The sequence below is a fragment of the Grampus griseus genome (genome assembly GCF_964374135.1).
Source record: "Grampus griseus genome assembly, chromosome: 14".
Lineage (NCBI taxonomy): Eukaryota > Metazoa > Chordata > Mammalia > Artiodactyla > Delphinidae > Grampus > Grampus griseus.
Genome location: NC_139008.1, coordinates 21,385,753 through 21,406,131, shown reverse-complemented (window position 1 = coordinate 21,406,131; position 20,379 = coordinate 21,385,753). Strand labels below are relative to the sequence as shown.

Genomic DNA, 20,379 nt, shown 5'->3' with positions numbered 1-20,379 from the left:
AGTATTTCATGGTGTAGAAAAACTGTAGTTTATATAACAGGCCTCCATTGATGGTCCTTGTGGGCTCTTCCCTCTTTTTACTGTTACTGATTGTGCTACAGAGAACGCTCTTCAGGCCACTCATCCATTCCGGGGACGTGTGTTGAGTGCCTGCTCTATGCCAGGCATTCTTAAGGCAACAGGGCTACAGATGATAAAGAAGTTAAATGAGATGATTTTGGCTTGCTTGGGAAAATCTCTTTGAAGAAAATAAAACAGGGTGATGTGCTAGGGAGTGACTGGGTGTGTGTTTGAGAGGGGTTCTTTGAATTGAATCAGAGAAGATTTCTCTGGAGAGGTGACTTTTGAGCTGGGATCCAAATGATGAGAAGGACCCACTGTTGGGAGATTGGGAAGGTTGTTCCAGGCACAGGGAACACAACAAGTACAAAGGCCCCGAGGTGGAAAATGGGCCCCCAGTGTTCACGGAACACAAAGAAAGCCCATGGGCCTGGAGAGCTGCCAAGGCCGGAGGAGAGGTGGACAGGGGCCAGACTAACACAGGCCTGGTAGCCTTAAAAGGCGTTTGGATTTTGTTAAGAATGTGAAGAGAAGCTTCTGGAGAGTGTCAAGCAGAGAAATGATTTGATCTAATTTATGTTCTAAAAACATCAGCCTTGTGGCTTAAGAAGCATTTATTTTCTGTTTCAAGTGCTGAGTTCTTCAAAGTGGAATTACCGGGTGGAGGGGTTTGTACATTTAAAATGTTCCTAGACACTGCCTGCCAGTGTCTCCCCTAAAGGTGGAAGTAGTTTTCACTCTGAGGGTACCCGCTCCTTCCGTGCCAGGGGCATTCGGGGTGAGGTGCCCTGCAAGCTCTCAGCCCCTGGACCCCAGCACCCATTCTCTTTCTTCCTTGCAGGACCCTCACTGCTGCATTTGCCCAGTAACTCTGGCTGTGCCGCCCAGCCCTTGGGTAAGACGGGCGTCCCGGGAACATGGCAGAGGAAGACCTCATCTTCCGCCTGGAAGGCGTGGATGGCGGCCCGACCTCCCGGGCTGGTGATTCAGATGCAGACAGCGATGGTGAGGAGGGTTACTTCATCTGCCCCATCACTGATGATCCGGGGGCACACCAGAATGTTAATTCCAAGGTTAATAACTACTACAGCAACCTAGCCAAAAGCGAGCGCTACGGCTCCAGCGGCTCCCCGGCCATCTCCTTCCATTTCAAGGTGAGTGGTCCCCCCCTCCCCCCACTCCCCCTGCCCAGCTCACCTGCCATAGGGATGGGAGGTTGGGGTCGCTGGTTGAGGTTGTTTCCAAACTCTTGCCAGTGCGTAAATCCTGGATCTGAGGCTATGCCTATTAACCTGGGAAGATTTGGTTGTTTTAATATAAGTTTCATTACTTTAGAGCAGTGTTTTACGAATAGCTGCTCTGTACCCACTAGTGGGTTGTGGAAACCTTGGCCAGTTTTTTAAGACCCAGAACAGAACAGAATAGATTAGAAAATATTGGAGAGGGAGGTGGGAGGGGGGAAAAATATCAGAGAGCACTGACAGTCGTAAAGATATTTTAGGGACATGTACACACACGTTTACACACTCACATGCAGTGACCAAATTGGTTGTTGGTGACCAGGTTCTCCGACAGAGCGGTTGTGAAGTATTTTTATTTCATCCCTGCATTTGTGTGTATGAGGGTCTAGAGAAAGGATGTAAAATGTAGTTTTTCATGTTGATTGTGGCCAAAAGAGCCACTGCTTAGAGTTGGGCACCCTTCTTCTGGATTGAGGAAGAGGGGACTTATTTTGTTAGGAATTTGTGTTCATACCATGGCAAAGCTGGTATAGAGAAGAGGGAGAAAGGCGAACGTTATTGGACTTTTGTATAATAACTGGTGGTGAAAAAAAGTTTTTAATGCAGTAATGTTATCCTTATTTAAGTTAATCCTCACAAACAGTAAATATCAGTTTGTACTGTAACGAAAATGCCTATTACCACTTTGGGATTTGAAATTGAAGTCATTCTTCTCTAACTGCAGAATTAATCTGTTTTTAGAAAATTAATAATTCTAGTTCTCAGACAGTTGTATATTTTTCCTTTCAAGTCAGAGTTCTAGCTTAGCTCTCTCGGGCAGGCAGCTCCCAAAATAGGCCTGTGGGTCCCCTCTGAGGTTGGGGGGCCTCTGAAGGGTCAGGTTGCGGCTTGCCCTGCTTTCCTGTCCTAAGGTGGCTTCTGAAACACACACTCTGCCCCTCAGAGGGCAGCGTGGGAAGACAGGGGAGCAGCCTGGCGCTCCTGTCTGTTCCAGTAAGTCAGGAAGGCTCGCGGAAACGTGGATTCCTGCAGCCTCGTGTACCACGTGTGAGGAGATCCAGGTGCCAGAGGGGGCCGGAGGGGTCAGAGCTTGTGAAACACAAACCAACTCATGCTAACTCAAGTGAAAAAAAAAAAGGGAACTTTATTCTAGCAGTCAAGAAGTGTTTCTTGAGACCCACAGGCAGAAACAATGTCTGGCCTCTCAGGGGACAGAGGCAGGAAGCTGGAAGGCCACAGGACTGTCTCTCTCTGTCTCATCCCTCAACTCTCTTTGCCTATTCTTTATTCTTCTCTGCACCTCAGTCTACACAGTGGGAAAATGGATCCCCCCAGCCCCAGGGTCCCCTCATTACAGACGGAGCCACATGCAGACAGATCTGACCTTCTTCCATCCCAGCTGTAAGAGGAGAAAAATCTAATCTGCTTGGCCCAGCCCGAGTCAGGCATCGTCTGTCTCTGGTCCAGTCAGTCACCTCTGGCCAGGGCACAGCATGGTGGGGCGCCGGGGATCACAGAACGGGGGCTGCTTCCAGAGAAGGAGGATCCTGGAAGCCTCCTAGTGGGGCAGACCCCTTAGAAGGGCTCCACCCACAGCTGCCTGTTCAGAGGAGCCATGAGCCTGGTTTGGCCTTTTGGCAAACACTGAGTGGGTCCAGGAGCTGGAGGGTCTCAGACAGGGAGGGATGGACACAGTCTCTGACCACAAAACTCAGTATGGTAAATCCTTTAAAGGAAACACAGACGGAGTGATCCAGCAAAGGGAAGTTTGTCTATAAGTCTGGCTTAGGACGTGAGCTTCATGAGGGCAGGACCCTGTGGCCTCATCATTCATCCCCCGTGCCGTGCACACAGCAGGTGCTTTATTCAGAATCAGGAGAGGGATGAGTGCTGAGCTCACTTCACTGGGTGCTATCTTGCTAAAGGACAGATAGGGACAGATAGTCGGTATTTACATAAAACAGAAACCACTGTGGACCATTTGACAATAGTTATTAAAGTAAAAAATACTTATACCTCAGAGTTATAATTAACATAGACTTTTACATTAGTTTCAGGTGGGGACAATTCTTTATTTGATGGGACTGTCCCGTATATTGTAGGACATTAAGCATGTCTGACCCCTGCTCATTAAATGCCATATTCTCCCCTATTCATCATGACAACCCAAAATGTTCCCCACCATATATTTGCAAAGCTCGCATGAGGAGGTACGCCCTCAGTTGAGAACAAGTAACAAAACATTTGTACAGGGCTTCCCTGGTGGCGCATTGGTTGAGAGTCCGCCTGCCGATGCAGGGGACACGGGTTCGTGCCCCGGTCCGGGAAGATCCCACATGCCGCGGAGCGGCTGGGCCCGTGAGCCATGGCCGCTGAGCCTGTGCGTCCAGAGCCTGTGCTCCGCAAAAGGAGAGGCCACAGCAGTGAGAGGCCCACGTGCCGCAAAACAAAAAAAAACAGTGCCAAGATATACACAAGATATATTTTTTGTGGGGAGAAAACAAAATCCATGAAAAGCTCTTGGGAAAGTGCTGGTCCATAATAAGGACAAACAAAAATTAGCTATTTTTATTTTTATGTGCTGTGAAGTAAAAAGCAAGTTGAAATATGATCCCACTTGTATCAAAAACCATAGATATACATATATTAGTATTTGCATAGCAAAAACTCATATAATGTTATAAAACAATTTAAAAATTACTAACGAGAAAAAGAAGGAATTTGCATCCAACAGTTAATGGTGATTCTCTCTGGGGGAGAGGGTGGCATTAAGAGGGACTTTGATTATCTACATGGTATATATTTTTAAACATTGGAACTTTTAAAACTACACGTATGTATTACTTCTGTGTGCAAAAGGATGTTTTTAGCAGAAGAAAAATAAAGCAGCACAGCCAGGTAACCGCCCCTCCCCTAAACAAACATTAGTAATTGGCTGTCCTTGGGCTTGCCTGGTGGCACAGTGGTTGGGAATCCACCTGCCAATGCAGGGGACACGGGTTCAATCCTTGGTCTGGGACGATCCCACATGCTGTGGAGCAGCTGAGCCCGTGAGCCACAACTACTGAGCCTGTGCTCTAGAGCCCCCAAGCCACAACTACTGAGCCCACGTGCCTAGAGCCAGTGCTCTGCAACAAGAGAAGATGCCGCAGTGAGAAGCCCGCGCACTGCAACAAAGACCCAACGCAGCCAAAAATAAACAAATAAATAAATTTATAAAATAATTGGCTGTCTTTAAAACTCATCGATTCTGCAAGAGAAAGTTCAAAATCCTCACTGACGATGTTAGCTCATGGTCCGCAGGGCCCTGCACCTCTCCCTGCTCCTGCAGCAGGCTTCTCTGTTTTTTTCTGCAGTACGTGGACCTCTCACTGCTGTGGCCTCTCCCGTTGCGGAGCACAGGCTCTGGACGCGCAGGCCCAGTGGCCATGGCTCACCGGCCTAGCCGCTCCGCGGCATGTGGGATCTTCCTGGACCGGGGCACAAACCCATGTCCCCTGCATTGGCAGGTGGACTCTCAACCACTGCGCCACCAGGGAAGCCCCAGGCTTCTCTTTTCACGCCTCTTCCTGAAACCTCTTTCAGTTGGGTCTGTTAAAATGATTGTTCAGCCTCCCTAGACGCCCTGCCCTGGCTATCGCCTTGGCATTCCTTGGGGCTCGTAGCAGACCTTTCTGTGCATCTGTCATTCTTGAATGCCATTCTGTTTATGAGTCAGCCCCTGACCTCAAGGCTAGGGGCTGTGTCCCATCGCACTTCATCCCCAGTACTCAGAGGAAGGGCTGTTTAAGGATGAGATGTAGCTCTTGGCTGCCCACCATCCTAGGTGATCGAAGCGAGGCTCTATGGGGTTCTTGTTGCCAGTGGTGACTTCAGAGGGAGATGGCAGCTCAGTTTTCCAGACCTCACTCTCCCTGGCACTCAACAAACTGAATGTGTTTTTTCATTTACTGTCGACGTGGCAACTGAGTTGTTTAACCAAAATGGCTACCTGGCATTCCTCCAAGGTGGCGTCACCCTGGCAGGTACCAGGCGTGTATTGTGAACTGTTGAGTTTGTCACTGTCAAGGCCAGGGCGTTTTGCCTGAGTTCCCAGGGGGATGGTGGCAGAATCGTTTAGGGGGCCACGCCCTGGGTAGCATGTCAGGCAGCCAACCAGAGGATGTTTATACAGTTTCTCATAACGTGGGAAAGTGCTTCTGTTCTGGAGTTAATTTTAAAGAGCAAAATATAGAGTATGATTTAGCTCTGTAAACACACACACGTGCACACACACAAAACAAAACCCTAAAAGGAAGTACATCAACACGCCAACAGAGATTGTCTTAGGATAGGATCATTTTTTTTTCTACTTCTGTGCTATGTCTACATTTTCTAGAATAAGCATATGTTTTCAAGTTTTTAATAAAGTGGAAAATTTTATTTAAAAGAATTGTTTTCCTGGTCTGAGAATATCTTGGGGATCATTCCAATTAGCACATATAGATCACCTGTTTTTTAAGTGAATTAAGTTGTATTCCATCACAAGATGTACATGGGTTTATCTAGCCAGTCCCCCTCTTTTTAAAAAAAAAAAAATTATTTGGCTGTACCGAGTCTTAGTTGCAGCACCTGGGATCTTTGTTGCGGCGTGTGGGATCTAGTTCCCTGACCAGGGATCGAACCTGGGCCGCCTGCATTGGGAGCGTGGAGTCTTAACCACTGGACCACCAGGGAATTCCCTAGCCAGTTCCTCATCTTGAGGGACACTTGGGTTGTTTCCTTTTTTTCCTATTACAAACAATGCTGTAATAAATCTATACACATATCTAAACAAACTTTAAAATACATGTATTTTATAATATGTAAATAATATACCTACACGGTAGAAAGAATTCAACCTGTACAAATGGTAAACGGTGAAAAGTAATCCTCCCACCTCTGATCCCTGTTTCCCTGGGGGATGTCCTTCCAGAAATGTTCCTTGTGAGTATAAGCATATGTACGTACGTGACTCTCTTCCTTTTCTTTTTCGCAGAAATGTTAGTTGACCGCAAACCTGTTTTGCACTCCTGTGCTGTCTTCCCATATTGGCACATATGAACTGACATCAGCTAGAACTTACATAACCGGCCCTGTGGATCAGGCAGGCCCGCCTTACGTGTTTTACTCATATCAACTCATTGAATCTGCACAGCAGTCCTCTGAGGATTGGTGTTTTGACAGATAGTAAAACTGAGGCTCTGAGAGCTTAATTGCTTGATGCTTCCTGAGTGCAGAATGTTGTCTTGCTTATTTTGTTTTGTTTTTCTAATGGCCAAATATCATGGCATTATCTGGAAGCACTGTAATATATTTAGCCAGTCCCTCATGGGTGGGTGTGAACGTCGTTTCCAGTCTTTTGCTACCACAAACCGCTTCCGTAAGCATCTCTTACGTGTGTCTCTTACGTGTGCGTGTGTCCTGGTGCCCACTCAGGGGTGCACCTGCCAAGTAAATCCCCAGAGGTGGAATGGCTGGAGCAAAATGTTTGTGGGTTTAAAACTTGGCTAAGCATTGCCCATTGCCCTTCAAAGAGGTTGCACCGGCATTGGTGCTCCCATGACGCATGGGCATGCCTGCTTCCCACGCCCTTCTTGGTAGACTTTGGTGATTAGACTGATACTTTCAGCCCGCCCAGTGTGGCTCTAACAGCTTGGTCAAAGTACAGCAATCGCCCCAGAATGAAGTGGATGAGCGTCTGATGACTCACTGGGAAAAGAGGCGTCTCTGCCCACCCGAGCCCGGGGAGACCCCAGCCTCGCATCTTTGGGCTTCTGCCCCTGCCCACTGACCACAGGAAACTCTGTGCATACGCAGAGGTGGTGACCATTTTGGTACTTTGCCCAGTGCTCTGGGAATGCAGAGTGGGAAAGAGAAGCTTAGGTGTCCTGGGTCCAAAAAGCTTTGGACCTCCAGCAAAATAAGGGCCTGCTGGGCGGATGAAGGAAAAAGATGTTGCATCTGGCATTGGGCAGGAAGCCTTCAGTGACCTGGTGTCTGGAAAACAGGAGGAGACTGAAGAGAGTCAAGCCTGGCTGGAGGGACTCATCTTTATGAAGCACGTGGTCCTTTATGGAATATGCTGGATATTCATTAACAGGGGTTCCCCTTCTTTAATTTTATTTTGTAAATTTTTTAGCAGCTTTATTGAAATATAATTTACATAACATACAATTTAGCCATTTAAAATGTACAATTCAGTAGCTTTTAGTGTATTCATAAAATTATGCATCCGCGTCACCACAACCAATTTTAGCTTATTTTCATTACCCTAAAAGAAGCCCATACCTCTTAGCCATCACCCCCCAGTATCCCCATCCCACCCAGACCCTAACAGCCACTAACGTTATTTTCAGTCTCTATGGATTTGCCTCCTCCAGACAGTTCATGTAAGTAGAATTATACAATATGTGGCCTTTTGTGTCTGGCTTCTTTCACTTAGCACAGTGTTTTCAAGGCACATCCATGTGGAAGTGTGTGCCAGTACTTCGTTCCTTTTTATTTTTTATTTATTTATTTTTTTTCAGTACGCGGGCCTCTCACTGTTGTGGCCTCTCCCATTGCGGAGCACAGGCTCTGGACGTGCAGGCTCAGTGGCCATGGCTCACGGGCCCAGCCGCCCCACGGCATGTGGGATCTTCCCGAACCAGGGCACGAACCCGTGTCCACTGCATCGGCAGGCGGACTCTCAACCACTGCGCCACCAGGGAAGCCCCATTCCTTTTTACTGATGACGGATGTACCAATTTCGTTTATCCATCAGTTGATGCACATTTGGGTTGTTTCTCCATTTTGGCTGTTTTGAATAATGCTACACAAGTCTTTGTGTGACCATGTTTTCCTTTCTCTTAGGTAGGTACTTGGGAGTGGAATTGCTGGGTCATATGGTAACTCTTGTGTTTGGTCCACATTCTTGAGTCCTGGGTCTTCCATTTCATGGTTGCTGTAGCTCTGAAGGCAAATCACCTCTGAGCCTTGGGTACCTCGTCAGTGGACTGGGAACTATCCTACCTGCTTGTCCGTCCTTGGCAAGGTTACCGTGAGGTGCCGGCCAGGATGCTGTCTGAGGAAAGACTTCCAGGAGACAGGGCTCTTTGTCATCCTAGGGAATGTTATTGCTTTGCTGGTTATTGTTCCCATACTTCTCTTCCTGTCCTCTCTAGCTGTGACTCTGAATCCCACTGGTCAGGGAAGATGACCTGTAGCTACTGTTTTCAACAGAGAGAGATTTCTTGAGGATTTTTAACTTTGTTTCCTTTATAATTATTTTATTGCTTATAGAAGTAATGTATGCTCCTTGCAGAAGACAACTTTGAAAGTGCAGATACAATTGCTGTTAAGGTCTTGGTGTGTATTTCCGTATAAATACAGACACGACTAAATAAACAGGGACTTTTCCTTACAATAACAGGATTTTGCTATATACGTTCTCTAATAACCAGTTTTTCCTCAGCAATCAAGAAATGGTGGGCGTCCCTGGTGGCGCAGTGGTTGAGAGTCCGCCTGCCGATGCAGGGGACATGGGTTTGTGCCCCGGTCCGGGAGGATCCCACATGCCGCGGAGCGGCTGGGCCCATGAGCCATGGCCGCTGAGCCTGCGTGTCCGGAGCCTGTGCTCCGCAGCGGGAGAGGCCACAGCAGTGAGAGGCCCACGTACCGCAAAAAAAAAAAAAAATAGAAAAAAGAAATGGTGCGTATCTTTCCACATCAGTAAATGTGGATCTAGTCCATCATTTTTTTAGTGGCCCCATGGCAGCCCGTTGTATAGATACACCACGGTTTCTTTAAGTATTTCCTTTTGTGGGATCCTTAGGAAGTTTCCAGGTTTTTGCTATTATATTCCGTGCTGGGTTCCATGGAAATTGCACGAAACCTGTAAATGCGTGTGGCCCAGAGTGGGGCAGCCACACAGTGGTGCGGCCTCTTTCCATCCCAGAGCATGATGTGCACCTCCACTTCTTTTACTTGACCTTGGCTGTGGTTTAAGCCCTTTACTGTCGGTCAGGAGGGGTAAGTAGGGCTGACTTAGGGCTGTAGTTCTTAAATTCTACAGAAGTAATGATGGGGAAAACGTATTTTATAACATCTGCTTACTGAATGTAACAGTTGATGTTTCAAGAAGGAAGCTTCGGGCTTCCTTGGTGGTGCAGGGGTTAAGAATCCGCCTGCCAATGCAGGGGGCACAGGTTCGAGCCCTAGCCCGGGAAGATCCCATGTGCTGCGGAGCAACTAAGCCCGTGTGCCGCAACTACTGAGCCTGCGCTCTAGAGCCCGCATGCCACAGCTACTGAGCCTGTGTGCCACAACTACTGAAGCCTGCATGCCTAGAGCCCGTGCTCCGCAATAAGAAGCCACTGTGATGAGAAGCCTGCGCACCGCAATGAAGAGTAGGCCCCGCTCACTGCAACCAGAGAAAGCCTGCGCACAGCAACGAAGACCCAACGCAGCCAAAAATAAAAATAAATAAAATAAATTAATTTTAGAAAAGGAGGAAGCTTCAAGGAGCTACTGGATGCTTCATGTAAGATCCAGAGGCTTTGATTGCTGTGATAGTAGTAATAAGAATAGTGATATAAAAACGGCAGCAGTAGCTGATAACATCATATGTGCCAAAGAGATTGCAAACACATAAGCCACACATCTGGTCTCACTCCTGGCATATTTCAGGAAATTTACTATTATTATTAATTAATTAGTTAGTTTTATTTTATACTCTCAGGCTCTGAGGAACCAAAGCCATTCTGTTCTCTTCCCAGGATTATGTTTTCCTCTTCGTGAAACCGCCTGTTTTATGTAAGAATAATTAGTCCACTCACCTGAGTTTTAGGCTCTTTGAAGCTAGAGAATGTTAGAGCTGTCAGGGCCTTAAGGTCATCTAACCCAGTGATGTTTGTTTAATAGCGTTGACTTACACATGCAACGCCTGAAGACATTCTCTTAGTAAAAAAATGAATATAGATGAAGATGAAGTCACCTCGATCAGCCTCTTATCTTCTTCTATTCCCAGAGATGACCATTGTGTCAGTTTCGAATAATCACTTTTCAGACCTTTTAAATTTATTTTTATCGTTAATTTTTATTGAAGTATAGCTGATTTACAACATTATATTAGTTTCAGGTGTAGAACATAGTGATTCAGTATTTTCAAGGATTATACTCCATTTAAAATCATTATAGGGGCTTCTCTGGTGGAGCAGTGGTTAGGAATCCTCCTGCAATGCAGGGGACACGGGTTAAAGCCCTGGTCTGGGAAGATCCCACATGCCGCGGAGTAACTAAGCCCAGGTGCCACAACTACTGAGCCTGCACTCTAGAGCCCGCGAGCCACAATTACTGAAGCCCGCACACCTAGAGCCCGTGCTCTGCAACAGGAGAAGCCACCGCAATGAGAAGCCCGCGCACCGCAACGAAGAGTAGCCCCCGCTCTCTGCAACTAGAGAAGGCCCGCGCGCAGCAACAAAGACCCAACGCAGCCAAAAATAAAATAAATAAATAAATTTATTTAAAAAATTAAGTCATTATAAATATTGGCTATATTCACTGTGCTGTAAAACTTTCAGACCTTTTAAGATGTATTTATATATAAATGTACATTTAGGCGTATATCTACAGACACACATATCCTTAGAAATCGATGGTATTTTTTTCATATATATATTTATTGAAGTAGAGTTGATTTACAATGCTGTGCCAATGTCTGCTATACAGGAAAGTGACTCAGTTACACACATATAGACATTCTTTTTATATTCTTTTCCATTATGGTTTATCCCAGGAGATTGGATATAGTTCCCTGTGCTATACAGTAGGACCTCGTTGTTTATCCATTCTAAATGTAATAGTTTGCATCTACCAACCCCAGTCTCCCATTCTACCCATCTACCCCCCATCCCCCTTGGCAACCACAGGTCTCATCTCTGTCTGTGAGTCTAAGAAATCTATAGTACTGATTTGTGGGTTTCCTCCACCAGTAAATGGTGTCATGCCGTTTGCTTTATTCAGCACCTTGCTTTTTACCCCCAGACAGTAGGCCTTAGAGATTGCCCATATCAGCACCGTCATCTTTTTAACGGCTGCATGCAAGTATGCCAAGTGTACCTAATGATCCCCCTGTGGACTGGCAGGTTGTTTGTAATGCTTGCCTGTTACATAGCGTTACGAGCACCGACCTGAGCACACCTGGGTAGGTGATCGGAATGGCTGGGTCAGAAGTCAGTGAAGAAGGTTCATAACCACTGGCCGCCCATCTGGCATAACCAGATGGCCCTCAAAGGTGGCAGTACCTGCTTCCACTCTCCTCACAGTGTCTGAGAGCACTCACTTCCCGGTCCTCCGTAACCACCTATTTTTCCTAACCTGATGGATAAAATAGTACCAGTGATTTAAGTTTAGCTGAGGTTGTTCAACTGTAATGAGCACTGTGTGCTCAGTGAGCCACTGTTTCTAGTGGGAGCATGTCTGCCCCACGGGTGGGGACAGGAAAGAAGTTGACCACCAGTAGTCAAAATATTCTTCATTGTCTTTTGTAAATGAGGAAATAGAGGTTCCCCAAGTTCGTCAGCAGTGGGCCGGAACCAGAGCTGAGGGAACTGCATCTTAGTACAGGACTTTTTTTTTGCGGTACCCGGGCCTCTCACTGTTGTGGCCTCTCCCGTTGCGGAGCACAGGCTCCGGACGCGCAGGCTCAGTGGCCATGGCTCACGGGCCCAGCCGCTCCGTGGCATGTGGGATCTTCCCGGACTGGGGCACAAACCTGCGTCCCTTGCATCGGCAGGCGGACTCTCAACCACTGCGCCACCAGGGAAGCCCAGTACAGGACTTTTTATATTGTGCTTAAAAAAAAAAAGTCACTTGCATTAAACCCACCTGTTGCCAGTAAGGTGTGGCTTGATTTTTTTTCTGGGTTTGTAAAAAAAAGGTAATTCTGAGCCTGTGAAATAACATGCCCTCTAATTCTGAAATACTTTTTTCCTTGACTGTTTTTTCTGGTTGCTGCCGTAGCATCCAGCCAGCAGGTAATTTCTGTCGATAATCCTCATTGAATGGGGGGCCCTGTCTTTGTTTGCTTAGGGCGCGTCTTAGTCACCGGTTGAGAGAGGTACACTGAGAAAGTCATGTGTCTCAGGCAGAGAACAGGGCGCTTGTACAGACATGCTCAGAAGGGCGGCCTGCTGACTACTCAGAACTCAGCGGGCTCCTTGACAGGTGGGGGTCAGAAGGCCATCCCTGCCATTCGCAGCAGCTGGAATACAAGAGGGGACTGTGGCACTTTTTTAAAGTACAGAAATCCAACAACTGCTTTAGTCGTAAACATGTCTGCTGCAGGGTTATGTGTAACAGGGAAAAGGCAGTGACAAGCTCAGAGTCTCACTGTGGAGAACCACAGGTGAACAGTTAAATCAATAATGATTAACCCATGCAGTGGATTGTTACACAGCTGTTACAGCTAACTTGTAAATTCATGATGTGATGTTTGTGCCAAAAAATTTGAGTGATTTGTTCTTTGCTTCTTGGAGTGTAACCTAGGAGAATCTTTTTGGAGGGGAACTCCAAATTTCTAAACTTTGTGATCCAGTGATTACACTTCCAAGAAGTATGTCCTACTGAGCTGTTGCACAGGTGCACAGAGATTAGATAAGAGGATGGTCCCTTTAGCACTGTTTATACGAGGGATTATTAGAGAGAATCTATATAACCATCAGCTGAGGTCTGAGAAACAGCTTAAGGTACATTTATATAATTGTGTATCGTACAACCATGGAAGGGAAACGAGGTCGATCCAGCCTGTCTGTACGTATGACATGGAAAGGCTGGGTCCAGGATCCTGTGTTAAGTGGAGAAACGTAAGATGCGGAACACAATACCGTCCCAGTGCTCTTAAATTCATGTGTATGTTAACAAATGCATAGGAGGAAACCTGCAGAATATCTAAATCAACTGTCAGCTGAGGTTTTCAGAGGAGTAGAGGTTAGAAAGGACGGCTGCTTTCTAATTCAGAATTCTGTAGTACTTGTACTTTTTTGTAATAAGCAGATCAAACATTTGGAATCAGGGGAAAAAATCAAGATCACTAAATAAAGATCCAAGTCCCATTGACCCACTCTCCTGAAAAGCTGTAAGTTATATTTGCAGTGTGATTCCAATTTTATTTAAAAATGCACGTAAGGGATCTGGAAAATAACTAGTCCAAAGCATTGATGATAGTTGCTCTGGTGGACGGCACGTGGCAGATTTGAATTTCTTTGTCTTCTGTATTTTCCAAGTGTTTTCATTAAGCATGAATTACCTCCAAATAGGAAGCAAAAAATTACGGGCTTCATTTTTAGACTTTGCAGAGATTAGAAAGCCCCAGTAAGGGAGCCCTGGGCCGTGTGCGTGCATGTGTGTGTGCGCCTCATCTCCTCTGAGCAGGCTCTCAGTGATGGAGCCTAGGCCGGGGGCATGTGCTGGGAGCTGTCCTGTTTGCACCCAAGTCCGTGGAAGAGCTCCTAAGAGCTGGTCCAGGAGGCTGAGGGATGCCATTGTGGGGTGGGGAGGTCTGGAATCTGCCAGGCCCAGGCAGTGGCCAGCCCACGATCCAGACCCTCCCTGTGGCTCAGGCCTGTGGCCTGGAAGGGAGGTTTGGTCTCACTGATTCCTCTGTAGAGGCTGTCGGGCAAAGGTTCAAGCTCTACAGGAAAAGATGGAGAGGGTATTGCTCCCCAGTGTGAGAGTCGGAGTGTTTGTTTGGAGGGGACAAGAAAGGAGTCCACCTTGGGATTATAAAAACAGTAAAATGAGCTGCTTTTTTTTTTTTTTTAATATTTATTTATTTGGCTGTGCGGATCTTTGTTGCGGCGCTCGGGATCTTTGTTGTGGCATGTGAACTCTTAGTTGTGGCATGTGGGATCTAGTTCCCTGACCAGGGATCGAACCTGGGCCTCCTGCATTGGGAGTGTGGAGTCTTAGCCACTGGACCACCAGGGAAGTCCCAAATGAGCTTCTTAAAACAAAAAACTGGGGTCGTACTATGATGCTGTTGAGAATCAGCATGTTCTCTCCATAACGCGCCTTGGTCATCTTTCCCAGTTAGTACCCTTGAAGCCCCGTTCTTAACAGGGTTTGAATGTTTGGGGACATGTTTTCGGGCAGCACAACAATGGAAGGCACTGAGGCACCAAATGGGTGGAAGGCAGGGACGCTGAACCTGCAACGGGCAGAGCAGATCTGCACAAGGAATTGTCCTGCACCCCCAGGACCTTGGAACGTCTCATGGGAATCTGTTCATAATTAACTGAGAACTTAGCACTTTGTTAATGTAAAGGCAACATATCTTTTGCATAGTTTGATATACTCTTGAGTTTAAGAAGGTTAAATTGTCTGTGAATTTCATTTAGGGCAGTAAAATGGGGTGTATTTATGATTTATACAATATTTATGAAGAGGTGACATTGGGCCTGATAGAGTCCAGAATTCCCACCATAAGGCGGTTTAGCATTTTAAATGAATAGAATCAAAGCGTATTAACCACTCCCCACAGACGTTTGGGATGAATTCATTTTGCACGATCACAGTGATACCTCTTGTACACGTATGTTTGCACACTTATGTTTGTATTTCTAGAGAATACATTCCTAGATGTAGAATTGCTGGGTCAAAATAAGGGAATACAGTTTTTCCATTTTAGTACATTGCCAGATTGCCTTTAGAAGAGGTTTATACCCACTGACAGTACGTGAGAACACCTGTTTCCCCACATCCTGGTCAGACTCGTCATTACCAGCTGTGAAAATGTTTGCCAGTCTGAACAAGGTGGGATGGGGGACTATCATCTTATTTTCATTCTCAACTTTTTGATAACAAGTGAAGCAGTATGTGTTTTCTATACATATTATGTTTCTTCTTCGGTTTTGTAGTTAAGACAGGTCACTTCTGGCGGTGGGAAAGCTGGGCCCATGTGAGCTGGGCCCATGTGAGGTCTTTTGGGAACTATATTCCTACAAGGATAATAGATGGGAGTGATTCTCTCTGACTGATGCTGTCTGCCTCCCCAGAGGTCGGAGACACTGGGAAATCACAGGGTGAGAGGAGCTGCCCTGCACTGTCCCAGAAGCCCCTGGTCTGGACCTAACACTCCCCTTTGCTTCTGCAGGAAGCTTGGAAGCATGCAATCGAGAAGGCCAAGCACATGCCTGACCCCTGGGCCGAGTTCCACCTGGAGGACATTGCCACGGAATGCGCCACACGTCACAGGTCAGTACCTCGTCTACAGACACTATATGACCCCAGTCCACAAGGAGTCCTTGGGGTTTGGGTCCTCCTTCTGCTTAAAATCAGTGAGGCTTAAGTACCCTTGGAGATCAAGGAAAAGGGAATATAATAATAATAATATCAGCCAGTATTTGAGTATTTACGCACGCTCAAGGCATTGTGCGTGATCTCATTTAATCCTTACCGTGTGTATTTAATCCTGTAAAGTGTGTATTCTACAGGCTAGGCTGAGCTATGCTGCAAGTGCAAATACCCCAAGGGCTTTATACAACAGAGGTGCGTTTCTTGCTCGTACGAAGTTGGGTGAGAGTTGAGTAGCTCTTCAGGGCATCTCAGGGATCCAGGCTACTTTTGTCTTGTGGCTGCATCATCTCAACACATGACCCCACAATTGCTATCAGAGGGAAAGAAAGCAGACCAGCCTTTCAGTGCCTTGGCCCCGGGAAGATTCACAAAACAGAGCTGGGAGGGTCTAGATTTCCTATTTGAAAAGGCAGAGGAAGGAAGAGTGTTCTCAGGGGGTTTCAGGAAGAAAAATAAAAACAACAGAACGCTACCACCAACATAATAATAAGGAGGACTATGGTGATGATGATGGGGTCCTTGTTTACTGAATGTTCCATCTGCGAGGTACTGTTTACGCACTCTATATGTATTTACTCATTAAATGAAGTCTGCAGTCGTTGTGTCAAGCCTTCGGCACTCCTTTGAGGATCTGATGAAGCCATCTCAGAAAGTTGCACGCATATGTCTTATTTGACTCATAATTTTAGAAGACTCATGGATCTGCCCTGGGGCCTGTCCTGTGTCCTGTGACCTCTGTAGACCCCTCCAGCTCTGACTCATCCAGGTGAACCCCGTGAGTTCCCTCAGTTGCCCCAGTGGAGAGAGAGGTTTGAACAGGGTCACCCAGGTAGTTAATAAGATAACTTTCTGACTCAGATCAGTGTCTGTGAATTAGTCAGGACTCTTTTTCAAATGCAAGTGACAGAAACCCAGTTCGCAGTGGCTTAAGCATAGAAAGGAACGGTTGACTCATCTACGTGGGCTTCGCGTATGGCTAGTCCCAGCTGCTCCAAGGATGCTTTTGGCTCTGACCCCAGATAGACTGTCTTACATCAGTGGTACACATGGCTCCTAGGAGCCCCACATGTCATCTCACTCAGTGGGAAAGGATCTTTCTTTCTCGATTTTTTTTTTAAAACAAAAGTCCCACATTTGAATCTCATTGGCCTGGCCTTGGTTATAGGCCCGTTACTGAACCAGTCATTGTGCCAGGAGCTCTGCTCTCACTGGCCAGGTCTAGATCACATACCACAAGCAAGAAGGTGCTGGGGGATCAGCTTCACCCAGTCCATATGTTCTGAAAATGGAGGATGGGGGTTTTCCAAAGGAAAACTGGGGTGCTGTTACCAGAAGAAAGGGGAGCAGTTGCTAGGCAGGCAGAAACAGTGGAGCCCTCTCCACCTTTCTGCAGTGTGTTCCTGCTCCCACCTTGTGAGGAGATGGGTTAGAACCTAGTGTGCACCTTTCCCCATTTCGGAGGCTGACCTCCTAGTGGGCTCTGGGGTCTGTGCCGGCAGCTGAGGTCAGCATCGTCGGGGCCCCAGAAGGCCAGGTTGCGCACTCTGTTCCTTCCTGCCTATAAACGCAGCGTGGTGGCTGGTCGGTGACATCTGGCCTCCAGGCTGAGGACACCAGGCTACCAGGGAGGCCCTTGGAAAAGCAGGACTCACGTGCTGGGCTGGTTCTGTGTGTCCCTGAGCTCCTTGGGGGCCAGGGACCAGGGGCTGCGCCGAATTGTGTTTATTTCTCAACCATAGTAGCTGATTTCACCTGCCCTGGCTGCCAGCAGAGGGAGGTCAGGCACTGATGGCCAGAATGTCCAGAGATTTCTAAATTGGAGGCTTCCACCTCTATTGCTGGTTTTTAAAGAGCTCTGCTGCAAGCCAGCCCTTTACTGGGACAGATTTCCTGTTCACGTGGGTTGTACCCAGGCTGGTTAAGAGCAAGGTTCTGTTTGAAACCGACCTGGGTTTGAATCTTGGCTCTCAGGAAGGTTTTTTCACCTCTCTGAACCTTGGTTTCCCCATCTGGAAAGTGGGCACAATATTTGTACGGATCTCACAGGGCTGAGTGACGGTTGATGGAGGAGTTCCGTGTAAGCACTCAGCATACAGTGAATGCTCAGTGAACTCAGAGCAGCTCTGTCCTCGGTAAGGTTAGTGATTGTGAAGGACAGTTAAGACCCTTCCAGTGTTGCATGTCTCTGCCCTCCCCCAACTTCTGGGCGCCTCTCAGCTTTCAGTCTGTTTGGAAGCGAGGGAAGACGACTTCCTTTACCTTGGCCTCTACATAGTAGTACTAACAATGATTGCTGTTATTTATTGGCACAGGACTGCCACGGGCTGGTGCCAGCAGGTGTGTGGCTCTGACAAGCCTTCCTCCCCACCCTGGGCCTGGGGTGGGTTAACCGCCAGGCCTCTGCTTGTTTTTCAGGCTCTGAAAAGGCTGTTCCCACGAGCTGGGAGGTTCTGGAGTCTGTCGCCCCTGAGGGAGGGCCAGGGAGGCATCTGCTAGAGCTAAGAACACCTCAGCCCTGGGGGAGGTTTAAGATTTTAGGGATTTACTGAGCCAAGGAGCTTCCTACCAGGCAAACCTGTTAAGGCCCAGCCAGGCCTAGGGGCAGATTTGCTCTGGAAAAGAGGATCCCTGGGAAAAGAGAGATGAAAATGTTCTGGAACCCTCTCCATCCCTCTCTGCCTTGGGTGTGTATCCGGCAGCCCCTTTCCTGGTTGGACTCAGAGGCAGGACCCTCCCCCCAGCCCTGCCTGCACTGGGCCTCACACCGGCAAGAACGAGGATGCTGCCACCTCCCATCCTGGGACACGCCATTCATTATCTAGGCCAGTTATAACAAGGATATTTACTTATTCAACTGTTCATCCACCATGCGTTTATTAAGCCTCCCCTGTACCAGGTCCTGTTCACTGGCCTGCCTTTGTGGAGTTACAGTCCGGTGGGGGAGCCAGATAGGTAGGGAGCAAGCCCGCCCACTGCACAACTGAAGCTCTGGGGGACATGGTGGAGAGGGAATAGCTGCCTTTGACGAAGGGGCAGGAGGCCAGTGTGGTGGGGACCTGGGAGGGAGGGGGAGTGTCCACAGACCCAACCCAGGAGGTCAGGTGGGCCTGTGGGTAGAGAGAAGATTTGATCCCGAGGGCATTGGGCAGCCCAGAAAAGTCTTCTGCCTTCAGCTAGTGAGTGACAGGATCAGGTAATGGACGCTGCGCCCTGGGGTGGGTTCTGGTCTCTGCAGGTACAACGCTGTCACCGGGGAGTGGCTGGAGGATGAAGTTCTGATCAAGATGGCGTCTCAGGTGAGCAGAGCCTCGAGCCCAGTGTAATCAGGGATTGCTTCCTCTCCTCCACACCCACTTTATTTTATTTTTTTAACTTTGGGGGATTCTTTATAGTACTGTATATTTATTTTATTTTTTACAACAGCTTTATTGAGATATAATTCACACACCATACCCCATACCCATTTAAAGTGTACAGTTCAGTGGTTTTTAGTATAGTCACAGAGTTATGCAACCATCACCACGATCAGTCCCAGAACATTTTCACCATCTCTAGAAGAAACCCCGTACCTACCCATTAGCAGTCAGTCTCCAATTCCCTTATCTGCCCCAGCCATGGGCAACCACTAATTTATCTTCTGTCTCTGTATATTTACCTATTCTGGGCATTTCATGTATTAATCATATATATCAAAAGATTCTTCTTGACACTCTTATTGAAAATCTTATTGAACCGTGAACGTGTATATCCGTTTTCAAAACTTACAGGTCACCACCTATTACTTTTCATCTAACAAGGTGAACTCAGTGGGTTGCAAGAAAAAGGAATCAACTAGAAAATAGAGAACTTCCTGCCTAGTAAGGGGCAGGATCGATCTGTGAAACATTTTGTAGTGTATCACACACTCAGAAAAGTGTGTAGCTTGATGAGTTTCACCAAGTGAACATGTGTATAACCAGCACCCAGATCAAGACACAGAATATCACCGGCACCCCCAGAAGCCCCTCTCAGCCCCACTTACTCCTCCTTTACCCCCAAGGGTAAGCACTACCCTGAATTCTATCACCCGAGATTGGTTTTGCCTTTTTGTACTCCCTATAAGTGGAACCATACCGTATATGTATAGCTCAACATTTTGTCCATGAGGTTTTGTACATGTTTTTTCTAGAACTGTAATTTGTTCATTCTCATTGCTGTATAATATTTTGTCAAGCAAATAGACCTGATTGATCGATCCATTATACTGTCGATGGACATTTGGGTGGTTTTGCTTTTTTTTCTGTTACAGACAGGGCTACAAAAAACATCCTTTGACATGTACTGTCTCTACCCCCACCCCGTCACCCCCATAATATCTTCACCCCCTGAGAGTCTTCTGCTCAGCTAGGCGGGGAATAGGGTGGTCTCATCAGTCCTGCAGCCTCCAGGCTGGAAGTTCTATGAGGGCTTGGTGCTGCAGTAAAGGAAGGAGGGCCCAGGGATTTTAGGGTTGAGATGAGGTCCAGGGCATCGATTTGGTGGGTGACGTCCAAGGGGAAAATCTCCTCCTGGCTCAGGGTAGCCTCTGGGTGGGGTGTGGGGACTGATAACCCGCTGTGTGATGTCTTTCAGCCCTTCGGCCGGGGAGCAATGAGGGAGTGCTTCAGGACGTAAGTGACTCAGCCTGCCTCTCGGGGCCCTGCCCAGACTCCCTCAGGCTCCTGAGAGCAGGGGCACTGTGACA

At 47.4% G+C, this 20,379-nt stretch overlaps 1 protein-coding gene across 1 annotated transcript in view; it reads left to right on the top strand.

Annotated features, from left to right (window-relative positions):
* The window catches only part of EEF2K (eukaryotic elongation factor 2 kinase), a 63,030-nt gene that overhangs the window by 13,256 nt on the left and 29,395 nt on the right, over positions 1 to 20,379 (top strand). Inside the window, exons 2-5 of the mRNA XM_082671494.1 lie at positions 902 to 1,214; positions 15,454 to 15,554; positions 18,892 to 18,952; positions 20,268 to 20,305. Coding sequence (XP_082527620.1) covers positions 978 to 1,214; positions 15,454 to 15,554; positions 18,892 to 18,952; positions 20,268 to 20,305 — 437 coding nt within the window. The 5' untranslated portion in view covers positions 902 to 977. The remainder of the gene's footprint in view (positions 1 to 901; positions 1,215 to 15,453; positions 15,555 to 18,891; positions 18,953 to 20,267; positions 20,306 to 20,379) is intronic.